Source organism: Lupinus angustifolius, chromosome LG13, assembly GCF_001865875.1.
Source record: "Lupinus angustifolius cultivar Tanjil chromosome LG13, LupAngTanjil_v1.0, whole genome shotgun sequence".
In the NCBI taxonomy this organism is placed as follows: domain Eukaryota; kingdom Viridiplantae; phylum Streptophyta; class Magnoliopsida; order Fabales; family Fabaceae; genus Lupinus; species Lupinus angustifolius.
The window spans coordinates 17,233,595-17,254,720 of NC_032021.1; the positions used below are offsets into that span (position 1 = coordinate 17,233,595).

The 21,126-nt window shown below is 32.2% G+C and overlaps 2 protein-coding genes across 2 annotated transcripts; one reads left to right on the forward strand and one right to left on the reverse strand.

Moving 5' to 3' along the window:
- LOC109325192 (protein SIEL) lies at positions 1-8,233 on the forward strand. Its single transcript, XM_019557390.1, has 8 exons — positions 1-1,125; positions 2,952-3,029; positions 3,175-3,408; positions 3,556-3,747; positions 4,635-4,775; positions 5,622-5,711; positions 6,230-6,669; positions 7,266-8,233. The coding sequence occupies exons 1-8, from the start codon at positions 490-492 to the stop codon at positions 8,194-8,196; spliced, it is 2,742 nt and encodes a 913-aa protein (XP_019412935.1). The 5' UTR covers positions 1-489; the 3' UTR covers positions 8,197-8,233.
- LOC109325194 (kelch-like protein 32) lies at positions 8,721-13,753 on the reverse strand. The gene is made up of 10 exons (XM_019557393.1): positions 13,462-13,753; positions 12,728-12,909; positions 12,049-12,642; positions 11,888-11,965; positions 11,112-11,436; positions 10,829-11,028; positions 10,576-10,652; positions 10,295-10,396; positions 9,449-9,635; positions 8,721-9,064 (listed from the first exon to the last, which is right to left on the reverse strand). Exons 1-10 carry the CDS (start codon positions 13,634-13,636, stop codon positions 8,966-8,968), a joined length of 2,019 nt encoding a protein of 672 aa, XP_019412938.1. The 5' UTR covers positions 13,637-13,753; the 3' UTR covers positions 8,721-8,965.

The following is a 21,126-nucleotide window of genomic DNA, read 5'->3' on the forward strand; positions in this document are numbered from 1 at the left end:
GGGCCCATATCTCTATTTCCTCTCTTTACCCTTCTTCTTCTTCTTCACCTCTTCAAACTCCACCGCGTCGTATCACCACCGTGATCTCTGTCTCCGGTCGACTTCTCCGATTTGCTTCTCCGACAAGCACTACAGAAACTATGCTTTTTATTTACTGCATAGGAACTATTTGTTTTTTCACTGGCAAATAGTTCACTTTGCACATTACATGTTTGATAAAAGTCCTGACAGAACCAATGCTGTAAAAAATATGCCATTTTTTTATTTCGTTTTTTAAGTTTAATCATCATCTTCATGTAACTGATTTGTGATGATTACCTCTATAATGCTCTCTCATTTGAATTCTCTCTTTGTATTTCAATTCAGTTACCGTAATTTGTGGGGTTAAATTTTTGTTCTATAGACTAAGCCTTTTTCATACACACTTGGTAAAGATCAAACCCTAGAAAACATAACCCAATTGGTTAGATTCTCACTCTGTGTGTGTAAATGGATTCACAATGGAGAGAAGAACCTTTTTCTATGCACACACTCTCTGTTATGAGGTCCCAAATTATCAACCCTTCAACCCCAAAATCAAATCTTATCTCAATCCTACAAGCATTGACTCATGCACTCCAATCCACTAACCAAACAAGGAATCAAACTCACCATATCCTCAAGCTCCTCTCTGACCTTGCAGCCCACCACTCTTCTTTATCCCAACTAGTCCTCGATTCGCTCCGGTCCAACTCGCCTGACCCATCATCAATAACCCACCTTGCTTTCGAGGGAACCGTTGAGTCCCTCCATGCTATCACCTCCATTTTGGACGATGGACTAGTCTCCCTTGATGACAGTTTATTCGTCTCCCTTTGTTTCGGGCCAAACGTGTCTGCGAGGATTTGGATGCTGAGGAATGCTGGTTTGCGGTTTCAGGTTAGACCTGCTTTGTTGTTGGGTGTGTGCTTGGGGCTCACTAAGGATCCTTATCCTTATGTGAGAGAAGCTTCATTGGAAGGGATTCATAGTCTATGTGAGTGCGGTGTGTTTGAAGATGTTAGCTTGGTGGAAGCGTGTTATGGACGCGGTGTTGAACTTCTGAGTGATATGCATGATTGTGTGAGATTGTCTGCTGTTCGCGTGGTAAGATATACTGCTAATTCAAAATTCAAATATTTCTTCTATTGTTACCATGGATTTTGTACTGCCTTGTGTGTTTCATTCAATGTATGATATAGGCTTTTAAAGAGTAAGCTTTCATTTTAGTTGTCCAACGATTATTTTTGAAGAGGGTAATGTTAGACACTCGTTAAGGAATTAAAAGGGGAAGTCTTCATGGGAAAATGAAGTTAATGTATTTTGAAGTGTTGATTTTAGTTTTCTATAGCATGTTTTCCTCTTCTTTATTCCTTAACCAATGGCATAACAGAACCTTTTGAAAAAAATGATTTTTCCCCTCTGTATTATCGAGTGTAGAGTTTTTCTTGTTTAAGGATGATACTTACCATGATTAGTATATTGGTCCCACTGTAAGACTAATTTAGGATTAAACTCTGTTATGTAATTCTTTCCCCTTAGGTAGGGATAGCCACATGGTAAGGGACAGGTACACAAGGATCATAATTGAAATTTCACTATTTTTGTCTGGACCATCTAATAAAATTCTTTTATGTCTATCTCTCCTATTCATGAATATAGAGAGAGAAGTTGACATTAGAGGGTCATAATTCAGTTGACATACCACCTACAGTTTCCATACAAGATTCTTATAAACTGAGTTTGCCTCTGAAGTGAACAATTAATTACAACCCATGATATGATCATCATTACTTGCCAATTTTAAAGACCAACTCATTTAGGGAAGTCATTATGTTATTCCATATCAATAAATCCTCCATTCTTCTCAGAAATATCATGTGTTCATTGAATTAATCCGTGATCCTGTGTAACATGAAAACTCATTACATGGTCCGGAGAAGATCAATAGTGGGATCAAACCAGTGTTTTAAATTGCGGTTGTGGTTACTGCGATTGCGGTCACTGCGACCTTTACGATGCGGATTGCGGCCATTGCGGTGTGAATTATTTTGTGAGTAAAAAAATATTTTTGATATCGACGTGGTCTGATGTGTCCCAAATGCAGTCTGATGCAGCATGATGCGGTTGCGTTGAGGCCCATTGTGGTCACATCATTGTGATCCAGTATCACACTTTAATTGTGGTGTGATGTGGTTGCGGCGGTCACAGCAACTGCAATATTGCGGCGGTCACAACAACCGCAATATTGCGTCCGTATCATGTGATGCAGTCCGCAATTTGAAACACTGGATCAAACTAATGGATAGTTTTTTTGGGACCAAGTGAGGGTTTTCCATCTTTTAAGGACTAATCAAATGAGCACATGGTCTTTCAGGGCACCGAAGTGTTGGTTTAGTTGTTTCCTGTCATCTAGGAGTGAAGAAGAATGGAGTAGAGGAGCTAAGATTTTTTCCATTTCCAATCCCTTGTTTTAGGTGCTTCATTCATCATACCATTGATCATGGAGTACACATTTGATCTGGTCATCCACAGATGTAGTGGACATCACTTTAGTTCTTCATTTGTAATGACATGGAATTAGTGTTTCAATGTTAATTAATTCCTTTGAATTGGTGTTTTAGTGGACCAAACTGATGGCATTAATTGCTATTGGAAGAATGATTTGATGTCACCTGGTTATAACTGACGGACCAATGTGATTAAAATGGATGTTTACTCGTGTTTTTATTGCCCTGATGTTGTGTTGTGAACAAATTAGATTGAAGCAATTAGATATTTTGGTGTTAGTTTTACTGAATGTTGTTCTTGTTGAGTTCAGTTGTTGGTGAATGATTGAAAATTTGAAATTCGGTTTTTAAGCTAGTTTTGTAAACAGATGGAGTGATATTCATTATTTCAAATTTTGATTGATGTGGGCTGTCATATTTCAGGTAGCTTCATGGGGTGTAATGCTAGCAGCTTCTAATGCAGACATGAAGAACTATTTGTCCAATGAAGTATTTGCGAAGGTATATTGTATACTATGGGTTGTACATGGTTTCATAGATTCTGTATCCCAGATGTTTTTGGTGTTAAGTATCTGTTTGAGTTTTCAAGCATTTCTGATAGTTGTTAGCTGATACCCTCAATAATACATTCAATATTTGCATGTAGCTCTGTTCTATGGCAAGAGATATGAGCATGAAGGTCCGAGCTGAAGCTTTTAATGGCATTGGAAAGATTGAAATAGTATCTGAGGATTTTCTTTTGCAAAGCTTATCTAAAAGAGTTTTAACCTTTGGAAAGACCAAGAAAACATTGTATCAAAGCACATCTGAACAATTTGTGAAGTTGGCAACTAGTGTTGCTGGTGCATTAGTTCATGGACTTGAGGATGAGTTCTTTGAGGTAACCTACTCAAACATATTTTGTTGCTTATTATCTGAGGTTTATCTAAAAATTAACCGTAACTGTCTGTTATCGTTTCGAGGCTTGGTTGTTTTTTCCCCTGAAGTTAATGTTTGAAATAATGATTGAATAATTTCTAATCTGAAGGTGCGGAAGTCTGCTTGTCAGTCACTATACACACTGACAATCCTCTCTCTGGAGTTTGCTCATGAAGCCATAAACTTCTTAATGGATATGTTGAATGATGATTCAGTGGTGGTTCAGTTACAAGCTTTAGAAACTTTGCATCACATGGCAATTAATGGCTTTCTAAAACTTCAGGAAATACACTTGCATATGGTATGTTCCTATCCTTCATTCATCATTTTTCTCTATATCCACTATATATTTTAATGCCTACAATTTTCCTTTTGTTGGAAACTGTATGATGGGTCTCATTGTTAATGGTCAAATTATTGATGTAAGGAGATGATATATTTAGGATGATTTTTGTAATTTTATTAAGCAGAAGGGTTTACCTTGTTTTCTGAGGTAGGAGACATTTGGAAAAAGAAAAAGTATCCAGTTTTATGATTAAAGAGTTATGTTGATGAATAAGGTTTTTATTGGGCTTGCAGATTGAACTAGATTATACTTGGGTTGAAAAAATACTTTTGGAAAGTGATGAATGACTACTGGGGTATATGGAAAAATTGGACTAGATGGAAGCCATAAAGGTATGGTTTCAGTGATTGGTTGGATGGCCCATTGGAGGTATACTAAACAGAAAGAAATGAGTGTTTTGTTATCTGTGGGAAGATCATATTAAACAATGAAAATTTAGAGTCAGTGCTCTGTCAAATCATACCAGGGATCATTTTATCTCTTGTAAAAATGTTAAATTTCCACTTACAGACAATTGCTCTTCAACTAAACAACAACTGCCTTTGATGGCCCATAAATTTGAGCTTTAAAGAAAGAACTTCTCATAAACAGAACTTGCTGACCAGTATGACTGGGTTGTAGGGATTTTATTGGGAAGGTTTATGGATATTGGCGTATTGGATGTATTTTTCATAGAGGAATTCTTAAGCATTCTCGTTTATTAATCTTTTTCAATAAACTCAAATTTCCAAATAGATGAAGTTTTGTCTTCCTGACTTACTTATGGGCATTACTTTGTGTTAAAAAAATCTATGTCGCAATTTGTGATTTATATCCTGCTTATGTTCTGTTTTCTTTTGCAGTTTCTCGGTGTTCTAGTGGATAACAATAGGGAAGTAAGATATGCTGAAAGGAAAATACTTAAAGTAGTGAAGCTAAATGATCGGGTGTTGTTCAAATCATCTATTGATTCCCTTTTGGAAAATTTAGTGCATTATCCCCAGGTTTGCTTTCCATTATTTTCCCATTTTCAATATGCAATATAGTAATCGTTTTTATCTGCAAAAGTATGTGACATCACTAGATAAAGTTGTTATTGCATTGCTCATGGAAATTTCATTTTACATGTGTGGTAATTTTCATAACAATGATTTCGTTGTATTGTTCTTCAAGTTCATTCTTATTATTATTCTTGATATACCCCTCTGGAAACAAACTCTTATCATATTTTATAACTGTGTTAGTTGTTATCCATTACCTATGAAATTCACCTCACAGTTGATGCTTGAATCATTATCCCATTCTGTCATATTTGGCTTCTAGAGTCCTTGAATTAAAATGAAAAGCAGAACAAATGGGAAAACCTTGACCGCATAATTTTTTATTTCACAGTTCAGGCAATAAAGAATTATATCCTTGATCACATATCTTGCAATTATATATCTTTTAACATGTTTTTTTGTCCATTTTATCTTATCTATTTCTCATTCTTAAACAATCTTAAAATTTGCATTTTGCTTTATCTTCTCTTTTAAGTTGATCTATTTTAGGATTTTAACATGCCCTCAATTGAAGCTACTTGCCCCTTAGATAGGATATCCTTGATTACATGTATTTTGCACTCGTTTACATAATAGCCTCATCTCAATGTTACATCATTGTTTATTTTTCATCATGGCTTCAATAGTATTCTGGAAACAAAGATTCTTGCTTTTCATTTAATCCAAAATATTGGTTTTACATGCTTCTTGCTCACACTGTCTTTTGAGTAACAAACCCATTATACTCAACACAACCATTTTTTAACTGTTATTTCTTCTGTGTTTAACTTTTAAATATTATTTTTCCAGGATGAAGATGATGTACTTTCTGCTTTCTCTCATCTTGGCCGAAATCACAAGAAATATGTAGGCTTAATTATCAAAGAAATTTTTGAAGAGGTACACTCGTTCGGTTATGAGATAACCATATACAAGATTTTATTGAACATTTTCATACTTTGCATGCCAATGAAACAGTGATAAGATTAGGCCTAAGTCTAGCATTAAATATGTGTATAGAAGGGGAAATATGTAAGTCTAGTTAGAGATTTCCTAATTGTAACACATTTACTAGAGTATCCCTAAGCAGTTAGTTTGTTAGGCTTTCAATAATAGTTTGTTAGTTAGGCTATAAATAAGGAACTAGTCTCTTGGAGGAAGGGGAGTAATTGGGAAGTAAATTCTGATTGTGGAATCAGGGGTAAGGTCGTGGGACCTTTTGTACATCTCAATTCTTGTTCTTCTTTCATTCTTTTTAATAATATTCTTGTTCTTCATCCCAACCAAGAATCACATGGATTCTTGTTTAGGGTATTGTTTTCCATTAATTCCTTTCTTTCTTCTTGATCTATCAAACAGAAATACCTATTGTCCTTAGAAAGAACGGCACTGATTACTTTTTGATGTTTCTCTTTCAGGTAGAAGCGGCTTTTGAAGGAAACTTTGAATTTAATAGTGTTAGGATAGCTGCACTGCTAACCCTTTCTATATCTTCTCCACTCTTGAATGGACATATAGGCAGTATACCACCAGTAATGTTTTCTTATGCAGTTACATTTCTCGGTAGAATTTATTGCGCTTTTAGTGATATCATGGATAGGAATGCCCTTCTGGCTTACCTATGCGAGAAAAGCAGATCTACAGGCCATTCTGGAGGTGATGCTCCAAATCTTGCCACCAAAGAGGAGATCGAGTCTCAGATCACAAGGGATCCAAAAGAGGTAGCCAATTATAAGGAAGAACAACAACTGGCAAATAATGAAGTTATAGACTTCACAAATTACATCCTTGCAAAGTTACCTGACATGTGGGCAATGATACAGTCAGGGTTTACAAATAAAGTGCTGGGGTCATTGAGGTAATAACCGTAGTATAGTTTCAGTAACACTTGCGTCTTGGTGTTTACTGCAACATGCTTCCCCTAACATTGTGGATTGTGTATATTGCATATAATGATATAAGCAATCCCAATAACTTCCCTTGCAGTAACATGATTTTGGCATATTACGGTATATTTTTTTGAGTGTATCATTCATATATAATATATATGAAGATTCTAATTGGTTGATCATGTACATCTTCGATTAAATTTTTTGGTTTCCTGCAAGATTATAAACTGTTTCTGTATGCCATTGTCTTCTCTTTTGATTGTTTAAACTAGCATGCATGCATTTAAAAGAATCATGTCTTAGGTGGTTTATGTAAGCATGGAGAAGTAGATCAAATGAAAGGTATCCCAATTGCTAGAGGCAGAGGGAGACCAAAACAAACTATAGGTGAAAAAGTATTAAGAAAGATTTAGATATCAATGGTCTCTTTATAAATATCATTTGATCTATGTAGCCGACTCCACCTAGTGGAAAAGGCTTTGTTGTAGTTATCGTGCATTAAATATTGTCTCTTGGTGTTTTGTCTCCTCTTCCTTTTGAGGCTGAGATGATGTTAATGATACAGGTGTTGGAAGGAAGAGTTGACAACTATGATGGCATCTGATTCTTCGGGATATGGTGATGCTTTGGCATTTACTTTACAGAATCTTCGGATATTTAAGCTTCTTGCAGAAGTATGGCAGCACTTGTTACCAGAAAAAACTGATTCTTCTCAAAGAATGGGGGTATTGGAATCCAAACTGGGAAAGCTTGATAAAAGGGTTAAAGAATTAATGTGTAGGTTTCTCGGTTTTTCAGCAGAAGAAGAAATCACTGTCTTGGAGCTAATATTAGTTACATTTTCCCTCAGACTATGCAAAGTTAAAATCTGCAGTGCTAATCAAACATTCAAGAAGTTGAATGCTATATATTTACAAGTAGAATCTCTACTTAAAGAAAGTTCAACTTTACCATCCAATTTCATAGTTGAACTGGGGAAACTATTACATGAAAGTAGCACCGCCATCAACGAAGCTTCTTCGCGCAATCCGCTTCCGTTCGACGAATGTCTCAAGCTGTTCTCCTTCAAGAAGTTTACGTCTCATGGTACAATCAAACATTTAAAGGCAGAACTAAGCATTCCCAACAATGATTTGGAACATCCTTTTCCATTTGTTTCAAGATTACCTGCTGGTATACCATGTAACATCACTGCCCATAATGTTTCAACTGAGAAGAGGTTGTGGCTGAGAATTAGTATGGATGATGGTTTTGTACACCATGTGTTTCTAGATTTGGACCTTTTTGAAGGCTCTGGAAAGGTTAAAAAATTTGCTTTTGTTGCACCATTTTACAGAACAGCAAAAGCTGGTTCTGTTACATTGAAAGTTAGTATTGGTTTAGAAAGTTTGTTTGAAAATGCTTGTCCTGTGCAAAGACATGGAGGACCAAAACGTGAACTAGTGCTTCTTTGTGCAGAAAAACAAGTTTATCTCTCAAATGTTAATAAAGAGTAAACTATTATTATTTGAGTAAAAGTATATTGAAATTTTATTGGGTTGTTTTCATTGTAATTATGGTGAAAATAGATCTTTATAATAGTAATTAATAAATATATTGTTCATTTAGTTATGCAAATTCCAAAATCAAAAGATCTTATGTATTGGATTTGAAGATCAACTGCATTATTATTATTATTAGTATCCATAAATCCAATATGCAAATAACTTGGATATCTTATAAAAGTTTAACTTGGAACAATCTGTTTCCAACCTATGTTATTAGTCAAAGAATGAACTTTGCAATGATTCCACAAATTAATTGGATTAATAGTTGCCATGAAGGCGAAAAGGCAGGGGGTCCACTTGGATTTGAACCGAATGTCACAAAACAACTTTACCGTTACGTCGAACTGAATGTCACAAAACAACTTTACCGTTACGTCAATGCCGGCTAATAACTAATCGATTTATATACAATCAGGGAAAGCTTGTTAAATCTTATATGCATACATAAACTCAGCACTAATAACAATCTGCACAGCTTCATATCAAATAGACAAACACCTTGTACAAAACAACAAGTTTCTCTGTGCAACAAACCTTTAATGGCATTGAAGTAAATCCACAAAAACAATGCCAATACTGTATATAAAGCAGGATTCAGAGTCATGCAAAAATATATCTTTATCCTATGACTTCACAAATAGCAATAGCTATGATTAAGAGCCTCTACATGACCATTTTATTCATTTACTTCTGTCTATATAGTTTGAATAACTATCTCTCACTCATCACTGCATGCTATAGCAGACAAGAAACACTTTCTAACAGTTGATGCAGTGAAAGTTTCCTTCCATCCCTCACCTTCAGTATATTTTTCAACCTGTAATATGTTCATTCAATATGAATATAGAAACATGCAAATATGCTTTTATAGTATAGATATATAAACATGAGGTAAAATCATCAAAGGCAAAATATTATTGTTAATTTCGCATCGAAAAATAGATTACATGTTTAGTCGTTTGTTGAAAATTGATTTTTAAGATTATCTTTTTCATATGAGTTGTGCAAACAAATATTTTTATAAAAAAAGGGTATGGAAGTGTTTATAAAGATTAATAATGTTTTGAAACTTCTAATTTCCATTACAAAATGCTCTTTCACAATTTAATCAATTTTGCCAAACATATCAGATTAACCCAGAAAAAAAAGCTGCCTTTGAAAAAAAGTGTTTATGAAAGATGCCCTTGATAGATTTACTTACTGTATCTACAATGGTTTCACCAATTTTAAGTCCCCCAATCACATAAATGGATTCCTTGACAATTGCAGCAGCAGAATACCCTCTAGCATGAATCATTGGTTCCCCCATCATCCATGCATCGAGACGAGGATCAAACACTTCAACACTTGAAACCATTCCGGTTCCATCAAAGCCGCCTAGAGCATACCTATGAAGTGAATGAATATGTTTAGGTGAAGCATGTCTCAGTCAAACACATAATCTTTTACTAGAATAGAAGTGCTTTTTCTATACAATTCTACCATATTAAATCACTACATATTTTGTTCATAATGATTCGAAAATATGTTGAGTTCACCAAATGGATTACTGAATGAGAATGGTTCTAGAATACAAATCTAGATCTTTATAAATTATTTTGGGCAACCTTTTAAGCAACAAAGACTCCTATGTGACATTACACCTTATTTTTCCCCTCAGTTTTCAATATCACCAAGTAGGATCACACATATGGTAACGTTCGGTAGTCGTGCTAGAACAGAACCAAGTATATCGATTTTGTTCTATGTTTGACATATTTTATAAACAGGACACAAGTGTTAAAAGGTGAGGCATTTTGATTCCACTAAAGGGTGAAACATAAGAGAATGAGAACAAAATCTGTTCAGTTCGTTTTGGTCATGGTGCCAAACGCTGCCACATCCGGTCCCTACAAGTCTACGACAACTCTGAACTTCACTAAGTCAAGCATTTTAAGTGCTACATATAATTTACAAAATCACTCACAGGATACTGGTGCATGTCTTGAGAACTGCAGCATCAATAAAACCAAAATTAAAGGAGGGAGAGGAAAAGCGTTGAACTCACAATTTTTCATTTAGAACAACTAAAGAGTGACAGCCCCTCTTTGAATTCATGTTTGGAATTTTAGTCCAAGAATGCTCCCTCGGATCGAACCTTTCAGCAGAGCTGCAGTTATGTGGAAATGTCGATCATATTAATACAGATATAAATATAATATCCAAAATATACATACATGTATATATATATATCTAAAAAGGTTGCAGTTTACATCAACCAGGTTTGCATGATATGAATTTTAACTATTGATATGAATCAAATGAAGAAAATCAAGTTATAAATCTTACTTCAAGTAATCACTTCCATTATATCCACCAGTAGCATAAAGCGCACCGTTGAGTTCCATTGCAGCCAGAGAAAATCTCTGGAAATATGAAGCATTCAACAAAAAAGTTCAACAATTTTGTATGTTTTTCAGAAAAACAATCCAAATGGTCATTTTATTATTTATTATAGTTATTTACTTCTAATTATTTATTCAAAACAATCCAAATCTCAATCAATTCCTGCAATATTTACAATTTGATAGTTCCACTTTACCTTGTCAAGCATTGAACGCGTAGGGATCCACCGTCCAATGTCTAAGTCAAGCATCTCAACATCCGAAAGGCATTCAATACCATTACCACCACCAACGGCAAATATTTTTCCGTCCACAGCAGCTCCAGACAAGCTTCCTTTCTTCTGGTTCAAAGAAGGCCACAGGGTCCAGCTGTCACGAAATGGACAGTACGATTCAACTGCATAGGTAGAAGGTAAAAAGGTTGACAAAAACTTTGCAGTTAAAAAATAAAAATTTCAAAACAACATCAAGATTTCATACCTGTTTCACACCGAACATGTCCATTACCACCACCTAAAACAAAAATCTCACCATTCAACTGCACAGCCGAAGTATATGAGTGAACTGAGTTCATAGGCTTGAGAGATTTGATTACTTTCTGGGAAGTAGAATACATATCCATAGTTTTGAACCATGATTCTCCGTTAAAGCCTCCTATTAGATATAATGAATCTTTCGGGTCTAAATGCAGCTCAGCAGATGACTCGATAAATGTCTTCTCGACATATGTCGAAGGAACATTATATGCATATTCGACCCGTGTACAACGATCTTTTAGATACTGGATTTCCATTTCTGCCTCCATCTGGATGGAGAACAAAACCAATATTAATTTGGTAGAAGACTCATCTATGATATGAAAAATAGAAAATGAATGCAAATCACCACTCAGAACAATTAGACATCAATATAACTCATTATGCAACAAGCTTATGATCACAGTGACCAACATATCACTCATTATGCATCAATGTCACTCATTATGCTTATAATGAGTAACAAGCATACCCGAGGGTGACCCACGTATTTGTGAACTTCAAACAGTAGCAGAATTATAAAACTCAATATGGGGATAATCATCTAAGAAGAATCTATAAATAACAAAGATTAAGAATTTCCACATGCTTGTTCAATTTGTATTAAGACCGTATATATTTTAATGCATTCGACCAATATACTTGAAGATGTTAGGGATGGAGAAACGATTGACAAATACGATGAATTTTAGACAGCATCTATAACAAAGCGAACAGTACCATCTTCTGCTCCAGGTAACAATTCCTTTCGATTTGTATTTTGCTGAATGCTGTCAGCTCTTTGACCTCTTGCACCAACTATAAGTACACTACAAGTTAGTTGCTTGCAAACAAAATTAACATATTACGTTGAGTATTTTCAATCGAACATCCTCGACTACCTGGCTTATGTCGTAAGGAAATTCAGATGGGGTAGCAGGACTCTCTTCTGTCTTCTCTGAAATAGCCGGTGCCTCCGAATTACCCTTTTCCACAAAGGACTTATTATTCACATCAGGAATATCACTGACATCATCTGGCAATGACGGTTTTTGAGTTTCAAGATTAAGAGTCAATTCCTTTAGTCTCATAAACATGATGTCCTTGTGATCCTGTTTTACTTCCTTCATAGCTGCATGAGTATCCAATGGCTGGATGTCTCTATCGAAAGAAGAATCATTTTCAGATGAATCTGATCTCATACTTGAGTGAGCAGATTGCTCTATCTCTGATTCAACCGTCTTAGATGCTTCACCTTCCTTCGGAGTTTCATGTAATGGAAGAGGCCGAGATATAGTTATCCACCTTGGTATATTCTTGGGGGCAGAATTACCAGGGACTATTGCTAAGGATGCTAGTAAAGCATTCAGCTTGTGTGTTTGTGTGTGGTCTAGTTCAAACCAGAAATGTTTTTGAGTATAGTAGTTGTCTTGAATTATGGGTCTAAATTTATCTTCCGACAGTGGCTGGCACTTAAGCCGAACATGAACTTGAACCTTAAACATTAATAACAAAAAGGTATAAGCATAAGGGGTTTTTCATGAATCATGATCACAATAGCATTTAGAGAGTAAGTAATACCTGAGCAGGATATTGTGTTCTCACAGAACCACCCTCAGTCCATCCATAAGGGTCTATAAACATTTTCCCGCTGCTAGCCGCATCGAATATTCCATGAAGCTTCCGGTCACTATAGTTGAACAGAAACAGAGGCAATCCAGGATCAATATTCTTCACATAAGAGAAGTGCTGAGCCGGTAAGCCTGTTCAAATGGAAAAAGAAATCTCATTAGCCAGATAAAACAGCCCCTGCCTTCAGAAAAAAGGGGACGTTTAACATATTGCTGTGAAAAGTGACGATTTCGTAGGCAACAACTAAGATTTTATGGCACTGATAGTATCAACTTCAAGCATTAAGAAAATAGAGCTCATGTGAAAGACTTGAAAAGGAACAACAACAACCAAGCCTTGTCCTATAGGGTGAAGTCGGTTACATAGATCAAACAACACCTTATCGTCTGCTATAAATCATGTTTATCCACAAACCATTGATATCTAAACCCGGCCAATGTTGTGCTTCGTTGCAAAGCTATACATAGTTTGTCCTAAGCTCAGATAAAATGTGAAAGTTGTGTTATCCAGTCTGCACCTAATTTAAAGAATTGTAAAATCACAGTGAAATGGATCAACTTGTATTGCACAACACAACTTCTATTTTAAAATGCTGAATATTATTGTCACATTAGGATTTTCAGACTCATACTAATAGCTATTCCAAATGCTACTTAAAAAAACAACTAAATGAAAAAACTGACCAAAGAGTTGTTTAGATAGACATTCTTTAATAGTAGTGTTCTTGGTCCCAAATATGACGCCACCAAGTTCATTCTTCCTCAAATTTCTGCCGCATACAGAACTTCCGACCGAATTAGGAGTGAAAGGCTGCATTCGGCTGGAATGATAAATCTGCGCTTTCTGGCCTGTTCCCATCCTGCCATAAGAAAAGAAAGGTTATTTCACTGACTTTCTATAGCAATATTGAAAGCATGAAGACATGTAAGTTATTTATCAATATGATGGTATTGTATCTCAAAACACACATTCCAAAGAAAAAATTGGAAAGTAAAAAGAGCGGCCCCGTGCACGAGACTCCCACTTATTGGTGTCTGGAGAGGATAGATGTACACAGCCTTAACCTGCAAGCGGAATTTTTTTTCCGGGATTTGGGGTGTTGGATTAAAAAGTAAGGGTAGGCTCATAATGTGCATACACTTCATACATATAGACTCATAATTTGCATACACTTCACAGAAATCTAACTGCACAAATTCAATACCTAGGACCATGCATGCAACACAGCATTATAAAAATTAGATCACCAAACAAGAATTAATGGCAATGTATCAATGAAAATGCACAAAGGAACTATTTTTATCCAATACAATAAACTAGCAAAGTGATCTTAAGAATGCTCTTATCACATTTTTCCAACACATACATTACTTTTTTCCATTAATAGTTTCTTTATTTATTTAGTAACAACATTATTAATACCTATATGCAGAGAAAGAGCAAAAGAGAAAAATGGAACAAACCCAAGTCAAAAATTAAGACTTTATGAAATGGGGTTTAACCCAATAGCACAAAAATGAATTTGAGAATTAAAAAAACACAGACCAAAACATTAACTTTTGTTATAAAAAGTGTCTGAGCATGCATTTTGGGTTCATGGTTCATACATATTTGTAGCATACCAAGCAAAAACGAATGATCAAATAATAGAGAGAGTGTGTGAGTTAGTTAAAGTTTGAAACTTTAGAGAAAGAGACACTCATTAATCACAATTGAAGCCCAAAAGCACAGAGAAAAAGAAGAGAAAGCTAAATTATGATGAACTCATTCTGGTTTTGATTTAATTATTGTATAGTTTAGTTAAAAAGTAATAAAATTAAGTGGAAATCACAAAGTTTGAAAACTTCTAATTTTAGCTAGTATCACATGGTAAAGGTTCACAAAAGTCAGAAGCAAAATAAAATATCTTTTCGTATAAATAGATAAATGATTAAGTTATCTGTCATTAAAATTATATCGTGTATCATAATTAATCACTTTCTGTAAAATATTTTTATTAAAAAAAAGTATGACATATGTCGTAATTTTAATTGTAAAGTGATACTATTTCTATGGAAAGTTCCATTCATTCTTTTAAGAAGAGCAACTAGCACACTTTGAATAAGTATTTGGGAATAAAAGATTATCTACCAACAAATACTTGATTGATGTAATATATGTTTATTTTCTCTTATTCAAAAAATTACATTTTATTTATTTCCAGCTAGAATAGGATTAGTTGATCTAAATTTTGTGTGTGTAGTTTCCCATATAACAAAATAGTTGAATTTACAATTAAGGACAAAGGAGGGGAACCCATAAGGAAGAAAGAGTACTCTTCCACAATAAAATTGGTGAAGTTAGTCATAATAGCTTAATTAAGATTTGAGTATTTTTTTATAGAGAAAATCTCCATATTACCAAACTAGATGATAATGCATAAAATTTTAAGTAGGTTGCATAAGAGAGATCACATTGCCAAAATAATGTTGATCTACAATCACATATTATAATCTTACCAACATATTTTCTACAAAAAAAAAAAAAAAAGTGACTAAGGTGATCAAAATCTTAGGGTGAGCAAATGTGACTAGACCCCAATATAGAACAAAAATCTAAAATTAACTTTAAGATAGTAAAGTCAAGTTGGAAGTTTAATAAACAATTATAGATGAAATGTATGAGGCGTGAAAAGAATAAAGACAAATAAAGAGAATGAGTAAAAGCAAATGAGAATAGATGAATGGAGATCACCTATTACAATATTATTGGGCGGATGCTAACTTAGGCAGATGATCTTCTTCATCTCAGAATTGATACCTAAAGAAATGAAGATTCAGCGTCGGCAGAATAAGATTGAATAAAGAAATAGGGCTCGTTTCACTATTATATATTCTTAAAGTTGAATATTTTTTATTAATAAATGAAATATAAATAAATGTGAAATTATTGAAATAATTGATAATATATATATAATAATAGTAATTATGTAATATTAATGTGAAAATGGACTCTACTAGGTGGGGAGTATAGTCTTGATCCTCAGATTATATTATGGGGAATTTTTTCACCTCTCTATGTTCTAGAGAACAAAATCTTTGAACGCAAATATCGATGGCAAAAATATGCGATTCATGGATACTCATAAAATACATGCAATGAATATATATAATAATAACATGTGGGTAGCCGCATATTAATAAATTTATTTTTAATTATATATTATTATTTATTATTTTAACATTATATATTATTTACTTCATTATTATTTCATAATAAAATTTAGTGGTTGAACTATAATCATAAATTTATCATATACATATCTTATTACTTATGTAATAATTTTTTTATATCGATTATTACAAAATATATAATTAAAAATGAAAATTTATTGGCTACCCAACACAAGTAAAAATTACTCATCATTCCAACCATGAAGCTTGAAGGGAACAAAGGGGTATGCGGTTCCCCAAGATGAATACTAAGTGAGATGTGTTAATCACATTGTATAGGAAATGAGTGACATTTAAGAGTAAATTTAGCTGTACAACTGGGTTTAATAATTAAACATGCACCTAATGTTTAAGAGTTTTTTATATCAATAAAAGTAAAATACATAAATGAGAAATGATGTAATTTTATAAAAAAATTAGAATAATAACGAATAGATATTAAATTCTAAAATTAAAACCAAATTTAGGATGATTATTGGAAATCACAATATTTCATTAATGATGCAACTTTGCATTAATTTTATTCAAATATTCTAATTTATTCAATATGGAAAATAAATCCAAATTAAAATTTTTCTATAATTACTTATTAGTACATATCCTATTTTGCCCAAAATTTATGAAGTAGTGTATATTAATATGGTATCAATTAGGATATTGATATTTTGGTACAATACTTTTAATAATTCACTAATTAAATTATATATTAATGAAGTTTAGAATATATAAATATTATATTAATATTAATTTTAAAAAATTATTAAGGAATATAATAAATAATTTTATTTTCATTAATTGATAATGTGAAAATGTTGTTTTCATAGTATATCACATTTTAAAGATACAAATAGAGATGTTGATGCTTTATTACATTTATTATAATAATATTTTAATAAAAATTAAGTCAATTTTACTTTTTCTATTTTCAAAATTTTAAAGGCAAAATGAAAATGGGTCAGTTTTCATTTGCATGACAAACCTAATTGATGTACCTTTTTAGTGGTATAAAATTCACTTCAGAGGTTTTCTATTCATAATATGGTTTTATAACTATTATTAACTACAAATTATAGTAACTTGATCCTTAAATCGGCATCACCTATACGACTTAGGAAGAAGTGAAATGTGATTATGACTTCTCCTAATTAATATGAAGTCACCGTTATGTTTTTCTTTTATGCCCAATTTAGGAAAGTATGAACATTAAACAAAAATTTTGAGCTCAAGAGTCGATTACGATTCGAGTAAGATTATACACCTCGTTATCCCATATTAAAATCATATTTTCGGTAATTGCCTAAGTTTCGTTATACACTTCATTTATTTAATTTAAAAACTTAATTATTAGAATAAAAAAATATTTTTATTAATTTTTATGTGTAACAAGAGTTGATCTTGCTCTTATATATCAGTAGGTGTAATTTGAAAAATCAAGACTACATAGTTCTAAGTTGCATATGAGAGATCACATTACCAAAATAATGTTGATCTACAATCACATATTATAATCATATGAACATATTTACTAGAACAAAAAAAAGTAATTAACTTATTAGAACAAAAAAGTGTCTAAGGTGAACAAAATCTTAGGGTGAGCAAAAGTAACTCGACTCCAATATAGAACAAAAATCCAAACTTAACTTCAAGATAGTAAAGTCAAGTTGTAAGTTTAATAACAATTATTGTAGATGAAATGTACGAGGCATGAACAGACGATAGAAAGTAAAGACAAATAAAGATAATGAGTAAAAGCAAATGAGAATTGATGGATGAAGATTACCTATCACTATATTATTGGGCGGAGCAAAATTGGAGATTTTAAGTTAGGCATATAATTTTCTTCATCAGAGAATTGATACCTAAAGGAATGAAAATACAATGTCGGCACAATAAGATGGAATGAAGAAATAGGGCTCGTTTCACTATTATATATTTTTAGAGTTTAATACTTTTTATTAATAAATGAAATATAAATAAATATATAAATGTGAAATTATTGAAATAAATTGATAATGTAATATATATATATATATATAAGTAATATTATTTATGTAAGGTTAGTGTGAAAGTAGACTGTACTAGGTGGAGAGTATAGTCTTGACTCTCAAATTATATAATGGGAATTTTTTTCACCTCTCTATATTCTTATAGAGAACAAAATCTTTTAATGCGAATATGGATGACAAATATTTGATCCATGGATATCCATAAAAATACATGGAACGAGTATTTGTAACAATAGCTTATGAGTAGCCATATATTTATAAATTTATTTTTAATTATATATTTTTTATTTTTTATTATTTTAAGATTATATATTATCTACTCCATCATTATTTCATAATAAAATTCAGTGGTTGAACTGTAATCACAAATTTATCATATACATATCTTATTATTTATTAATAATATTTTTATATCAACTATGACAAAATATATAAATATATAATTAAAATGAAAATTTGTTTGCTACCCAACACAAGTAAAAATTACTCGTACTCACTTAGTTTCATTGTCATCCCAAATTATGAAGCCTTGAAGGGAACAAATAGGAATGGAAACGAGGCGGGTTGGGGTCGGGTTTGCACATACCCAAATCCGAACCTGAAATTCAAAACCCGAACTCGAACCAAAACTCAACGGGGTTGAAAATAAAAATACCATCCCCGAACCCGTCGGGTTTTCGGTAACCCGAACCTGAAAAAAACCTGAAAATGATGAAGTATTAAGGAAAATATGATATTATTTTCTTGTAATTTTTCTCTAACATTTCTATTTTTTATTTTATTATTTCATTTCTTTTATGTTTGAAGATCCAATAGTATGTAAAGAAAAATTAGAAATTAAAAACAATTGGCAAATGATAGAAATTTCAATTTTAAATTGAATTACCTTACTTCAGGGCGAGTTCATGGTCTTTGCTATACCAAACCCGAAGCCAAAATTTAAACCCGGGTAAAACCCGAACCTGAACCCAATCACACCGGGGTTTCCCTGTTAAATATGTATTCAGTTCAGGCAGGTATCCACGAGTTCAGTTTTTATTGCCATGCGTAGGAACAAAGCCGTCTGCGTTTCACTAAGATGAATATTAAGTGAGATGTGCTAATCACATTGTATTAATAATATATTATTAATCATTCATGTATTTATTATTATTGTCTCTTAAATAAAATTAAAATACATAAATAATAAATGACTGACTGTATAAAAAATTAGAATGATAACAGATAGATATTAAATTCTAAAATTAAAACCAAATTTAGGATGATTATTGGAAATTATAATATTTCATTAATGTTACAACTTTGCATTAATTTTATTCACATATTCTAATTTACCTAATATGGAAAATCAATCCAAATTAAATTGTATCTATAATTACTTATTAGTAAATATCCTATTTTGCCCAACATTTATTAAGTAGTTTATTAATATGGTATCAATTAGGATATTGATATTTTGGTAATGATTCACTAAGTTTACTGTATATTAATGAAATTAAATATACATAAATATTATATTATCTGTAATCTTAAAAATTAATAAAGATTGATAAATAGTTTTATTTACATTAACTAATAACGTGAAAATATTTTTTTCGTAGTACATCACAATTTAAACATACAAACAATGATGCTTTATTCCATTTATTATAATAATAATATTGATAAAAATTATGTTAATTTTACTTTTTCTATTTTAAAATTTTAAAGGCAAAATGAAAATGACAGACGTAATTGATGTACCTCTCTAGTGGTATGAAATTCACTTGAGAGGTTTTCTATTCACAATATGGTTTTATAACTATCTATTATATTAATCTCCTATCTTAATAAGAAAAGAAATAGGTGTTGAAATTATAAAATTAGATGCTTTATATTTGTGATAAGTGTGTATTGTAGAATTTTTTGTCAAATTGATGAGTTGCTGATATTTCTTAACTAGACATTCTTCATTTGTGATAAATGTCTAAAGATGAGGTTATTTTTTACAATTAAAATTAAAATTCTAAAAAATATCTTATAGTTTACTACTTTTGCTCAAACGGTTTTGATTTCAAACCTGCTTTGGAATCTGGTTTCAACATAGCAGACATTAGGCCAACATAATTTATTGAAATCCAATTTGGTACCGACTTCAGCCTTGGAGTCAATACAGGTATACAATTTCACCTCTTGAATTTCGTTTTTATCTAATTACGTCATTCCATTAATAAATTACCTTAACAATAATTTTAATACATTTACCATAAGAATAAATAAAGTATGCAATTGGATTATTTGTTAATTTACTTCGAAATCCTATTTTTTTTATAATTACATAAAAATAAAAATCATTTAATACAAGACTATGTGAAATATGTTAATCCTAATTTTAAGGTATGTTGTGGTATTGGACGTAAGGGACACACTTTACTTTCTTAAAATTAATAGGATTAATTATATTTCTATATCTAACAAATAATTTTTAAAATAAAAAACAAAAAATTAAAATTTCTTAACCAATTTCTAATATGAGATGTGGTATCAGACATAAGGAATATGCTTCGGTCATATTTTAAAAAAAAGTTGTAAATAAAAAACAAAAAATTGGAATTTGTTAACCAAGTTTTAATATAAGATGTGGTATCAGACGTAAGGACTATACTTCGCTCATATCTTTTTAAAAATAATAATTTAAACGTTACTTCTTTTAAAAATAAAATCAACCCAACAAACAAACATTTTTCTACCCTAAAGAACTACGTAGTTTTGATTCCCAAAAAGGGATACGTAAGACCAAGATCACTCTTGTCAGACATAATAATAAAATATAGTGTTTTTTGGTAAAAATATAATAATAATAACACAACTAATAATCCATGCAATATAATAGGGTACCGTTCAAACGGGCAACTGAGGTGCTAATACCTTCCCTAGTATGTAATCGATTCCCGAACCTGGATATCAAAATCCAAGGCCCAATGCGATTGGGCCAAAAGATTTTTCTACATTTCTTACTGAAAAAATGTAGTGACGACTCTAATGAAGTCGTGCATCCGAAAATCGGGGCGCAACATATGTCATTATTTGAATTTCATTTAAAACATAATTAGTTAATTATTCCACATGTAATTAATTGTTCTACGTATTA